Genomic DNA, 13909 nt, shown 5'->3' with positions numbered 1-13909 from the left:
ACTAGAAAGGTTAGGTTGGTTCAATGTGTGTAGTGTTGACATGCTGTCACTGAGGCTTTGTCTACACTGGCAAGTGAAAGACAAAACTTTTGTAGTTCAGAGGTATTAAAAAAAAACCAAAAAAAAAAAACCCCGCTACCTCCCCAAATTTTGTCGAGGACAAGCACTGGTGTGAAAAGCACTTTGTTGGCAGGAGCACTCTCCTGGTGACAATGCTAATGCCGCTCGCTGAGGCTGGAAGCTTTTGTTGGCAGGAGAGCTCTCTTCTGCCGACAAACAGAGGCTACACTGTGCACCTTTTAGCTGCACGGCTGTGTCACTGAAAGCTCCATAGTGTAGACATAGCCTAAATGGCCACTTAATTCATGCACAAACTGAATGAGGAGCCAGAACCTTAAAACAGTCTAGGCTTTCACTGTATTCTCAAATTGAATAATAAACATCTTCATTTTAATAATTTCACCAACAGTAGGTATGAAAAGAGCACCAAAAACAAAGTGCCAAAAATGAGCAATGAAAAAGTAAACTGTGGACCTAACCTTGCAAATACTTACACAGATGAGATGGTCCCATAGAAACCTGTGGGGCTGCATACATAAGTAAAAGTTACTTATGTCCGTAAATATGTACAGGATTGAGGCCTTAGAATATCTGAAATTCTTATTAACGCACATGTGCTCTTTTGTGGATTTCTAGATCTTGGACAATTGCCTAATGCATCTTCCTTTTGATCTGAGTACAAAAGAGAGCCATTTCTCGATGATCTGCCAATAAACCAGCTCCATACATTTTTATGCTGCAGCAACCCACTACGTTGTCTGCAAGTGTCAGCAACCCAGTATCTTGTCTGCAATATTTGCAAATATTGGGCTAAATGTTTTAGTCTTTACTCAGACAAAACTCCCATTGAAGTCTACAGGACTGCAGACTAGTAGGGCTAAGTCAGGGCTCCAGAATTTGTCTTGCTATCTAATAAATATAATCACATAAATGAAAAAACTACAACAAACAATCCACACATGAAGCTCCTTGCACACTTGCAGAGCTTCTTTGAATTCAGGGGAAGCCTGTGTCGCTCCAACTGCAGGATTGGTGTGAACATGGCTTTGGGGGTGGCTCATAGAATATTTTTTTCAAGCTGGATGATTTGTAGACCAGAAAAGCTTATCTGGAAATGATAATTTTCTTTGTGGCTTGGAAATGATTAGGAAAACCTAAATGGTTGTAAAGCTGTTGACAATGTTTAGACCACAATAACGTGGTTATTGTTGAAAAGACACCACTTGCTCATATTTACTACGCGGCTCAATCTGAGATACCACATTTGTTTTCTGTTCAAAGTATGGGGTAAAAAAGTCTGTTAGCCAACCACACTCCTGTGCTTCAGTGGGCCAGCCCCACCTCCCAAGCCTTCCTTCCATACTGCAGCTCAAGAAACTCCTATGGGGCTGTCATATGTGCCATGCAGTGTGTGTGAAGCATCTGTGTTGGCAACCGTGATCTGGGAAACGCCACATAGCAAAGCCATGCGATCCATTATCTTTAACTGTGGGCCAGTCTCTCTCCCTCTCCTTCCTCATCCCTCATTTGTTTTCTCCTTTCTCAGTAATGCTCTTTGACACTTTACTTCCTCCTATGCCTCTTCCTCTGTCATTTCCCTATTTGCTCTATCTCTTCCCTCTCCCCACTTTCAATTGTTTCTATTACCTGAGAAATTAGATCTTAAAGCCCCAGTCTTGCATACACTAACACATATGCCCAACATTGTCCATGGGAAGAGTCCCGTTGATTCAACAAGAATAAAGTTAAATATTTTTGTGTTTGCAGGATCAGAGGCTAAATTAGCTCCTAATTACATTTTTATAACTGATCATTCATTGGAAAGAAACCTAGCTGCTTCTCTAGTGCTACTGGAAAGAAAAGTAAAGGGTTAAACACATTGTTTTTTCTAAACATGAGAAACTTGAATCATAGGTGGAATAGATCACTTAAGACCACTTATGTGTGTTATGGGACATGTTTTATATATAAATTTAATGCTTTTTCCCCTTTGAAAGGGTATATAAAAGATGGCATCAAACTTTTAAAAAGTAACAGCAACTACATTTTTTCTTCTTATTTTTCACATTAGAAATATCAGGTTCTTATTTCCCTCTCTTTGCTGGAGACACTATGCAAGATCTGTGGAGGAAATGCACAGAGATGCATGAGTGTGTAACTTGAGTGGCAGTTCTCCCCAACCCTCAGCTTGAGGAGGGAGGGTTTCTTGGTTGAGTCTTATGCAAACTAAGACTTATCATTCCCTCTCTGCTCAGTTGGGGGCAGGAAGAAATGCACCTCATTTACACCATTACATGGTGTCACTATGAGATCATCCAAATTTTGCCAGGTCCTGCAGAGAGGGCAGTGAGGATCTGATATCATGGGGTCAGCTGTGAATCTGCAGTGCTCCAAGGGGGCTTCAAGAGGGACCATGCCCCTGGAAATGTATCTCATCTCTTTTTCATTGGCTGCATTGACTTCTAATTTGTTTGAGGTGCAATTAAAGTTCCTTTTAACCAAGTCTCTGTCAGGAGTGCGGGGGGAGAGGAAGTAGTGGTGTTCTCCCAAGCACCACTCATTTGAGACAGAAACCAAAAGGATAGAAACAAATTCTCCCCTGAGACTCCACTGAGCCAGGCTTATCCTCAGTGGGACTTGGTAGCCCAGGCTGTGCTGGGCTTGACTCATTCTTGGTGAGCATGTCTTCTAGTGGGGCTCTGAATCACTCATTATGCAATTGCACCTTCTGCTGTGCTTCCAAGGGTGCTGTTGCTGCGACTGCACCCTCCATCGTCAGTCAGGTAAACAGACAGACAGAGCTGTTAGTGCTGGGGTGCCTAGTAACCAGTACTGACTGGCAAAAAGAAATATGTTTAATCTTTTTATTACTGACTTTGGCACAAAAAATGGGAATGTGCTAATAAAGTTTATGGATGACACAAAGCTGGGAGGTATTGCCAACACAGAGAAGGACCGGGATATCATACAGGAAGATCTGGATGACGTTGTAAACTGGAGTAATAGTAATAGGATGAAACTGAATAGTGAAAAGTGCAAGGTCATGCATTTAGGAATTGTTATAAACTGGGGACACATCAGTTGGAAGTAAGAGAGGAAGAGAAGGACCTCGGAGTATTGGTTGATCACAGGATGACTATGAGCCATCAATGTGATATGGCCATGAAAAAAACTAATGCTGTCTTGGGATGCAACAGGCAAGGTATTTCCAGTAGAGATGAGGAGGTATTAGTACCATTATACAAGGCACTAGTGAGACCTCATCTGCAATACTATGTGCAGTTCTGGTCTCCCATGTTTAAAAAGGATGAATTCAAACTGGAACAGGTACAAAGAAGGGCTACTAGGATGATCCAAGGAATGGAACACCTATCTTATGAAAGGAGACTCAAAGAGCTTGGCTTGTTTAGCCTAACCAAAAGAAGGCTGAGAGGAAATATGATTGCTGTCTATAAATATATCAGAGGAATAAATACCAGAGAGGGAGAGAAATTATTTAAGCTCAGTACCAATGTAGACACAAGAACAAATGGATATAAACAGACCATCGGGAAGTTTAGACTTGAAATTAGAGGAAAGTTTCTAACCATCGGAGTAGTGAAGTTCTGGAACAGCCTTCCAAGGGGAGTAGTGGGGGCAAAAGACATATCTGGCTTCAAGACTAAGCTTGATAAGTTTACAGAGGGGATGGTATAATGGGATAGCCTAATTTTGGCAATTAATTGATCTTTGACTATTAGCGGTAAATATGCCCAATGGCCTGTGATGGGATGTTAGATGGGGTGGGATCTGAGTTATTACAGAGAATTCTTTCCTGGGTGTCTGGCTGGTGAGTGTTACCCCACATGCTCAGGGTTTAGCTGATTGCCATATCTGGGGTTGGGAAGGAAGTTTCCTCCAGGGCAGATTGGCAGAGGCCCTGAGAGGTTTTTGCCTCCGTCTGCAATGTGGGGCATGGGTCACTTGCAGGAAGATTCTATGCATCTTGAAGTCTTTAAACCAGGGTCAGCAACCATTCAGAAGTGGTGTGCCAATGCTTTATTTATTCACTCTAATTTAAGGTTTTGCGTGCCAGTAATACATTTTAATGGTTTTAGAAGGTCTCTTTCTATGTCTATAATATATAACTAAACTATTGTTATGTGTAAAGTTGTCATAGCATCTTTCCCCAATCTGAACCTTAGAGTCCAAAAGTTGGGATACTAGCATCAATTCCTCTAAGCTTAATTACTTGCTTAGATCTGATAAGCTGCCACCAATCAGGAATTCCAGTGCCTGATACATTCTGGTCCCCCCAAAACCTTCCCTGGGGACCCCAAGACCCAAATTCCTTGAGTCTTACAACACAGGGGAATAAACCATTTCTCCTCCCCTCCAGGTGTTACCTCCCTGGGCTCCTGGAGAGATATATAGATTCAAGCTCCGTGAATCTAAACAAAGGGATTCCCCCTTCTCCTTTCTTCCTCCCAGATCTTTCCCGCCCTGGGTACACTAGGAGATCACCGTGATTCAAACTCCTTGAATCACAACACAGAGAAATCAGGTGGGTTCCCCTCCCCTTTCTCTCCCCCTCCCTTCTCCTTCCCTGTTAAGTACAGACTCAATTCCCTTTAGCCTCAACAAGGGGAAAAATCAAACAGGTCTTAAAAGCAAAACTTTTAATAAAAGAAAAAAGAATAAAGAAAATCACTGTAAATTCAAGATGGAATATTACAGGATCTGTCAGCTTCTAGAAACTGGAGAAAAAGCCTCCTCCAGCAGAAATACAATTTAAAATACTTCCAGCCAAATACACATTAGACCTCTATCAGCCAGATACACATTTGCAAATAAAAGAAAACCAATTAAAAAGACTAAACCGCCTTTCTACCTTTTGTACTTACTAAATTTGAACAGAAGATTAGAGAGCCTGTAGGTACGTGTGGTCACTCTCAGAACCCAGAGAGAACAAAGCCAAACCCAAAAAACACAAATAAAGGCTTCCCTCCACTGAGATTTGAAAGTATCTTGTCTCCTGATTGGTCCTCTGGTCAGGTGTTTGGTTTCCTGTTTGTTAACCCTTTACAGGTAAAAGAGACATTAACCCTTAACTATCTGTTTATGACAAAAGTAAATAAGGTTTTTAAAATATTTTAGAAGATTCATTTAAAATTAAATTAAAATGCAGAGCCTCCTGGACTGGTCACCAGGACCAGGGCAATGTGAGTGCCACTGAAAATCAGCTCACATGCTGCCTTCGGCACGTTTGCCATAGGTAGCCTACCCCTACTTTTAACCCATGATTTGAGGACTTCAATGGCTCAGACACAAGTTTAATACAGGAGTGGGTGGATGAGATTCTGTGGCCTGCATTGTGCAGGAGGTCAGACTAGATGATCATAATGGTCTCTTCTGACCTTAAAGTCTATGATTCTATGATTTGACTTCTGCATGCCTGAGCAATATTTTTATACTCCTCCCTGGTCATTTGTCCAAGCTTCCACTTCTTTTAAGCTTCTTTTTTGTGTTTAAGATCAGCAAGGATTTCACTGTTAAGCCAAGCTGGTCGCCTGCCATATTTACTATTCGTTCTACACATCGGGATGTTTTGTTCCTGAAACCTTTAAATTCTTTAAAATACAGCCAGCTGTCCTAGACTCCTTTCCCCCTCAAGTTATTTTTCCAGGGGATCCTACTCATCAGTTCCCTGAGGGAGTCAAAGTCTGCTTTTCTGAAGTCCTGGGTCCGTATTCTGCTGCTCTCCTTTCTTCCTTGTGTCAGGCTCCTGAACTCAAATCCACTCAAGTGTGACTTATAAGTTGATTCTAAGGACGGAAATCTTTATTTCTCTCATGCAATATTAATGTCATTACACTATGGTGAGTATAAATGGCTCAATAGCCAGAGAAATAAAGAACAAAATGGGTGTAATCTTATTTTGGGGCTAATTTTCCAGCTACTTTCTATACTAAAGTGAAGTTTTGCCTAAGTGGTAAACTATAGGGCTGCTCCTGTCTGCACTGAAATCCATGGGTGTTTTATGATTGACTTCAGTGTGAGCACTGAGTTGGAAACTAAGGATCTAGTTCTGCCACCCTTAAATTGAGTCATCCCTTACATTATAACTAAACCTGTTGATTTCAAATTAAGGTACAACTCATTATGAATAAGGGAGGCAGAAGCAAAATCTCTCTGTTGCAAAGAGACACATGAAAGAAAAATTTCCTTGTGCCAAATACTAACTTGCATCAGGTCACATAGTCACACGAGTCTCCCTCACACACAATGTATGTTTTACCAGAGAAATGGCTGCCATTAATTGAACAGACATGTATTTTTTGTGAATAATTGAATGGGAGATAGAAAGGTCAGTGATCTGTACAACCTCCTTACATAAGGCTTGTGGGGGTAGTGCTCTTTGTTTATTTGCAGTACCTTCTGCAAATAGAGAGACCAAAATGTTCTTTTTTTTTGCAGTGCTTCTATTGGTCTGCTAGTCTGTAATAACCAGATTTCCTTGTTCATATGGAAATATGTACCAGATGAGTAATGGAACAGAACTACCTACTAGGTTCACTGCCTTGTTTTCTACCAAGAAAAGATGCAATCAGACTTACTTAGTATACTTAGGTATAACATCCATAATTGGAAAAACTGAGTGGAAAAACATTCTGCAGATCCATTGTTGGAATGTTTTCATATTCTTGGGACTTCTTGGGGCCATGGATGGTGTGTGCATAAATTAGAAGGTGAGGGGAGAAGTGCAGCCAGAACTGTAAAAGTAAGTCCAGGAGGAGCCGGAAAAAGGGCTGCAATCTGACTCACTCAAGGTAGGCATGTGCTAGGATGCAGGAAGGTGGTAGAAGGCAGGTATGTTAGCCCTAGAATAATATGAGTCCTTTTCCCTACAAGCTGAGAAGGGTTACCTGAGTCAATTAAGGGATGCCTGAGACCTTTAAAAACCCCTCCCCTGGTGAGGGGTGTGGGGGAGAGACAATCTGCTTCAAGGCTAGTGGCAGCAGGGAGTTAGACTTCTCCAGGGTTAAGAGGCTACTCTCCTCCCAAGAGGGGAAACAATCAAAACTGAGTGCCTGTTTAGGGGAAGGACTGACACCCCAGGCCAACAGGACAATATCCTCCCAATGAGAGAACAGAGAAAGGTATACCCTTTTTGGTTTTGTTTGTTTGTAAATTTCTTCTTGTTTGGTGGAGTTGCACTCCTTAGACCTGCCCCAAGGCCTACCTTGAAAATACTGACAAACACAGAGGGGGAAGACAATGATTGTCCAGGCCCCGCCATTGGCAGAGGGGGGAAGTGCTAAGACCAGCAAGATGGAGGAGGTGCCTTGCCATACTGTCAATCAGCTTGTGTCCAGTTTGGTATTTTTTAAGGAACAGATGTGCTAAATAGTTGTATCTGCCTTACAACAGCTTTCTGAGAGTGACAGTATCCCAGTGGAGTAACTCTTTTGTAAGGAAACTTTGCTTGTCCCTCACATGCATAGATCACTCCGTATATGCAATTCTGCGGGCAGAAGATTGCATGTAAACTCTTATTTGTTATTAAAGTATATTTTCCAGTTAAATAAGGTATTTAATTATGTGCATTGTATGTGCAGTGTAGTAAGTAAATATATCTGAGCATTTGTACTCGATCTGCTCATAGGACTGTAGTCATCTATCTGTCTGTCTGGTCTAACTATGGCTCAGCCCATTGCCATGACAACAAAGAACTGTGACCCAATGATAAATAACTGTCCTGTCATGTCACTGTGTTTAGATGCCACAGTGATGGGTTAAAGTATAGTTAATCATACATTTAATGATTAAGTTTGGGTTATCACATCACACACAATATAATAAAAATGAAGCCATTAACCATGATGGCCTTTTATTTTTAACTGAAGATATTCTGTCTTTTAAAACATGGCCTTCAGTAAAGAAATACTGTATGGAACCATATTGTTGTAGGTCTGGTGTATGTAAAGGGTTCATATTTTTGACTCCTTAATACTGCACAGGGATTTTTGTGGTGTCACCACAAAAGTAGGATGAAAAGTAGGTATATGGGCCACCCCCAGCACCATGGATCTCCCACCTGAGTGATTTAGGCTACCCTCCAACATGGCACTGGTGTTTTCAAGACTGATCTTAAGAAAGGGTATATGTCCCCTATTTTGGAGGAAATATTATCATTATTTGATCTAAATTATATAAAGTAGTGGGATCTCAATCATTTCACAGTGTGGGATACTTCTTAAAAGTGTGATTGTCTCATGGGTCCATCTCTTCTCCCATTTGCAACTGATGCCCTCCCCGCCCATGGGTATAACATTCCCGTGGCAACTACTGCAATTATTTACATGGAACAATAAGATTAGGAAAGTATTTAATATATTTTAAGTTTATGTTAATACAACTTGGCAGCTGGAATCAAGGATGAGAGTCAGAACTATGTGACCATTTGACTCTCTGTAGACCACAAATGGCCTACAAAACACAGCTTGGGAACCACAGACCTAAAGATTGCTCTGATACTATAGTGGCGAATGCTTTAATGTGTGTAATAACAATAATTATATCTGTCCCCAGAGGGTTGTCCTGACTAAGTGGATTTCCTGATTAAGCACATCTGAGATTCTGGAGTGTATTGTATATTAGTAAATTAGGCACTGATTCTACCACCCCTCTAAGAACTGCACATTCAGGATTATTGAAGGTAGAGGAGGAAAATGCTAGCTCCTCATCACCAGCATGCTGTCCCTTCCACTCATCGTTGTGTTATAGGCTTCCCAAATCTGTCATTATTATGCAGCTCTGCCCCATCATCATAGGGACTCTTGCATTGCCCCCCTCTTCCCCTACCATTGTTTTGAAGGTGGGGGTCAGTCTTTTTTCCTCTTCATGTACAACCATGTGCTAGGTTCGACGGGGACAGATGAGCAAACCCCACATGTAAGTGGGGAACAAGACCTGGGAGATGAGTTGGAAACAGGAGGGAGCACGGGCTATAATGGCAGAGAGAAAGGAGGGTCAGGGCAAAGCTGGGAGACAAGATCAAACCAGTATCTTAGATGCCTATATACAAATGCAAGAAGTATGGGTAATAAGCAGGCAGAACTGGAAGTGCTAATAAATAAATACAACTATGACGTTGGCATTACTGAAACTTGGTGGGATAATACCCACGACTGGAATGTTGGTGTGGATGGGTATAGTTTGCTCAGGAAGGATAGACAGGGGAAAAAGGGGGGAGGTGTTGCCTTATATATTAAAAATGTACACACTTGGACTGAGGTAGAGATGGACATAGGAGATGGAAGTGTTGAGAGTCTCTGGGTTAGGCTAAAAGGGGTAAAAAACACAGGTGATGTCGTGCTGGGAGTCTACTACAGGCCACCTAATCAGACAACTAACAGACAACTAACAAAATCATCCAAAGCCCAAGATTTGGTGGTGATGGGGGACTTCAACTATCCAGATATATGTTGGGAAAATAACACCGCGGGGCACAGACTATCCAATAAGTTCCTGGATTTCATTGCAGACAACTTTTTTTATTTCAGAAAGTTGAAAAAGCTACTGGGGGGAAGCTGTTCTAGATTTGATTTTAACAAAGAGGGAGGAACTTGTTGAGAATTTGAAAGTAGAAGGAAGCTTGGGTGAAAGTGATCATGAAATCATAGAGTTTGCAATTCTAAGGAAGGGTAGAAGGGAGTACAGCAAAACAGAGACAATGGATTTCAGGAAGGCGGATTTTGGTAAGCTCAGAGAGCTGATAGGTAAGGTCCCATGGGAATCAAGACAGAGGGGAAAAACAACTGAGGAGAGTTGGCAGTTTTTCAAAGGGACGCTATTAAGGGCCCAAAAGCAAGCTATTCCGATGGTTAGGAAAGATAGAAAATGTGGCAAAAGACCACCTTGGCTTAACCACGAGATCTTGCGTTACCTACAAAATAAAAAGGCGTCATATAAAAAATGGAAACTAGGTCAGATTACAAAGGATGAATATAGGCAAATAACACAGGAATGCAGAGGCAAGATTAGAAAGGCAAAGGCACAAAATGAGCTCAAACTAGTTATGGGAATAAAGGGAAACAAGAAGATTTTTTATCAATACATTAGAAGCAAGAGGAAGACCAAGGACAGGGTACGCCCACTGCTCAGTGAGGAGGGGGAAACAGTAACAGGAGACTTGGAAATGGCAGAGATGCTTAATGACTTCTTTGTTTCGGTCTTCACTGAGAAGTCTGAAGGAATGTCTAATATAGTGAATGCTTATGGGAAGAGGGTAGGTTTAGAAGATAAAATAAAAAAAGAGCAAGTAAAAAATCACTTAGAAAAGTTAGATGCCTGCAAGTCACCAGGGCCTGATGAAATGCATCCTAGAATACTCAAGGAGTTAATAGAGGAGGTATCTGAGCCTCTAGCTATTATCTTTGGGAAATCATGGGAGATGGGAGAGATTCCAGAAGACTGGAAAAGGGCAAATATAGTGCCCATCTATAAAAAGGGAAATAAAAACAACCCAGGAAACTACAGACCAGTTAGTTTAACTTCTGTGCCAGGGAAGATAATGGAGCAGGTAATTAAAGAAATCATCTGCAAACACTTGGAAGGTGGTAAGGTGATAGGGAATAACCAGCATGGATTTGTAAAGAACAAATCGTGTCAAACTAATCTGATAGCATTCTTTGATAGGATAACGAGCCTTGTGGATAAGGGAGAAGCGGTGGATGTGATATACCTAGACTTTAGTAAGGCATTTGATATGGTCTCGCATGATATTCTTATAGATAAACTAGGAAAGTACAATTTAGATGGGGCTACTATAAGATGGGTGCATAACTGGCTGGATAACCGTACTCAGAGAGTAGTTATTAATGGCTCCCAATCCTGCTGGAAAGGCATAAAAAGTGGGGTTCCGCAGGGATCTGTTTTGGGACCGGCTCTGTTCAATATCTTCATCAACGATTTAGATGTTGGCATAGAAAGTACGCTTATTAAGTTTGCGGACGATACCAAACTGGGAGGGATTGCAACTGCTTTGGAGGACAGGGTCAAAATTCAAAATGATCTGGACAAATTGGAGAAATGGTCTGAGGTAAACAGGATGAAGTTCAATAAAGATAAATGCAAAGTGCTCCACTTAGGAAGGAACTATCAGTTTCACACATACAGAATGGGAAGAGACTGTCTAGGAAGGAGTATGGCAGAAAGAGATCTAGGGGTTATAGTAGACCACAAGCTTAATATGAGTCAACAGTGTGATACTGTTGCAAAAAAAGCAAACGTGATTCTGGGATGCATTAACAGGTGTGTTGTAAACAAGACACGAGAAGTCATTCTTCCGCTTTACTTTGCGCTGGTTAGGCCTCAACTGGAGTATTGTGTCCAGTTCTGGGCACCGCATTTCAAGAAAGATGTGGAGAAATTGGAGAGGGTCCAGAGAAGAGCATCGAGAATGATTAAAGGTCTTGAGAACATGACCTATGAAGAAAGGCTGAAGGAATTGGGTTTGTTTAGTTTGGAAAAGAGAAGACTGAAAGGGGACATGATAGCAGTTTTCAGGTATCTAAAAGGGTGTCATCAGGAGGAGGGAGAGAACTTGTTCACCTTAGCCTCCAATGGTAGAACAAGAAGCAATGGGCTTAAACTGCAGCAAGGGAGATTTAGGTTGGACATTAGGAAAAAGTTCCTAACTGTCAGGGTAGTTAAACACTGGAATAGATTGCCTAGGGAGGTTGTGGAATCTCCATCTCTGGAGATATTTAAGAGTAGGTTAGATAAATGTCTATTAGGGATGGTCTAGACAGTATTTGGTCCTGCCAGGAGGGCAGGGGACTGGACTCGATGACCTCTCGAGGTCCCTTCCAGTCCTAGAGTCTGAGTCTATGAGCAACAAGTTTTGCCTGTATCAAATGCCATATGTGAAAATCTATACATGTACATAAGCCCAAAAGAGCAACAAAGAGTCTATTTCCCCCAACACACAGAATAAGGTGGCTTTTAGAAATAGCAAAATGACAAATTGTGTTCTAGTTTTAGTCATAATGTTTGCAATGTCATTGTTGTTTTAAAATATTTAAGCAAGGTCACAGACAAACTTTTCCACCATGTGCTTGCTTATATGTCACTGCTAGTGAAAGCACTTAGCTGAAGCAAGTTATTGCTTTTGATAAGTTGAAATGATTGCAATCTGCTCCAAGTCTGGATATGTATAAAAACTAAATGAATGTTATTAAACTGTCCTCTTTGGCATGCAAATGTATCACAAAATGCCCAAAGACTTTCTTTTCTCCTTTTTGTGTTAACATTTTAAAGAGAAAATGTAAAACAATTTTAAAAAGTTAGACTTAAAATAATAGACACTTCCAGTAACAATGATGATGAGGTTTTGACGGCACCCTATGGCAAAATGGAATGAAAACAAAGAAGACAAAACACTGCATGGCCCAGATATTCCCCTTCAGGAAGAGAACTTTAAAGAATAATTTGAGTTTCTGGTGTGCTTTTGACAATGATTAAAATAGCCAGAGTGAACATGCTCAGAACGAATTGTTCTATATTTAGGGGCACAGTGTTGCCCTCAGGTCCACTGAAAAGAGGCATAATCCTTTCCCCATCATATGCCCATATTGGTCAGTGTACTTAACTGAATATGAGAGGAATCTGCGGTCCTACGAACTGCAGGCTAACTTCTACTGCTCTAACTTAGGTATGCTGGCTGGAGGAAAGAGATTGGAGGGAGAGTCTTGTGTAGCTCCCAAGGCTCTGGTGCATAAGGCAGACATAATATTGCTGTCTGCATTCCTGGAATACAGGGTATCTCAATCTGAACTTCCTTAAAATTAGAGAGTGTTTAGATCCACATCTTTAGTTTAGGCTCATCTCCAGTAGGGACTGACTGAATATATCAGGCTCAAAAAATGTAGAAAGTAAGAAGCCCTCCTCCCATAGGTGCACCTGAAACACAAAAAGGACAGGTCACAGTATATAAATTGCAGGAGCTTCTCTGATAATGTACAAAGATATCTGCTCTGTTCCCATGACTTCAATATTGAATTCAGAGTGGACATCTACCTTGTCTTGAACCTTCAGAGCAGGGTGGTGGGACATCCCAGTGCTGAGCCACCACTAGATCTGATACAAATGGTGCATTGTTAACATCTTATAATGTGAAGTGAGCTGAGGGCAAAGCTGTTATAGCTGGTGAGCCAGCAATAACAGTGTGCTGAATGCATGTCCTGAGGCATTCCATTGATAGCTGTGAGGGATACTTCATCCCTAGAGTCTTCAGATACGTCAGTGTTGCCAACTCCTATGGTTTTATTTAAAATCTCATGATGATTGGTATCATGACTTTTGGACATCTGAGGTTGGCAATATTTCATGTCTTTGTTAATTGCTGGTCCTCCTGGCTGCTCTTGCTCACAGTATCTTCCAAACCCAGCCTTAAGCCCACTTGAGTAGCATGTACCCCAGCTGGCAGAGGAGTAACTGGAACTCCAAAAGCATAGCCACCCGTAATATCACTGCATTCACTGGATTTCACTTAAGCACTTATACCCTGGGCCCACCTCATGTAAGGCCTGCCTTTAACTCATCATGCCCACTTCCCCACTGTTCATGTTGCTGAGCTCTTTGCACATTTCTTTGCCTGTTGCAGATCTCTCTCTACACAAGTGCTGAGACAAAGCTGAAGGATCACTCTTGTACTTTAGCTCTCCACGCTTCCTGCTGCAGCACTCAGCAGCCTGCAGGAACTTGATGCAATGGATAAAAGTGTAACAATTAGGTAGATCGATGGCCAACTGTCTAGTTATTGAGAGAGGAAAATAAGAACTATTCCCTCTTCTCTATTAATATT

General features: G+C 41.4%; 1 protein-coding gene across 1 annotated transcript in view; it reads left to right on the top strand.

The window, feature by feature from the left end:
• Positions 1-13909, top strand: part of ANO2 (anoctamin 2) — a 308905-nt gene that overhangs the window by 193456 nt on the left and 101540 nt on the right. Inside the window, exon 17 of the mRNA XM_030538784.1 lies at positions 10635-10658. Coding sequence (XP_030394644.1) covers positions 10635-10658 — 24 coding nt within the window. The remainder of the gene's footprint in view (positions 1-10634; positions 10659-13909) is intronic.

This window comes from Gopherus evgoodei, chromosome 1, assembly GCF_007399415.2.
Source record: "Gopherus evgoodei ecotype Sinaloan lineage chromosome 1, rGopEvg1_v1.p, whole genome shotgun sequence".
Lineage (NCBI taxonomy): Eukaryota > Metazoa > Chordata > Testudines > Testudinidae > Gopherus > Gopherus evgoodei.
This window is presented reverse-complemented; position numbering and strand designations above follow the sequence as displayed.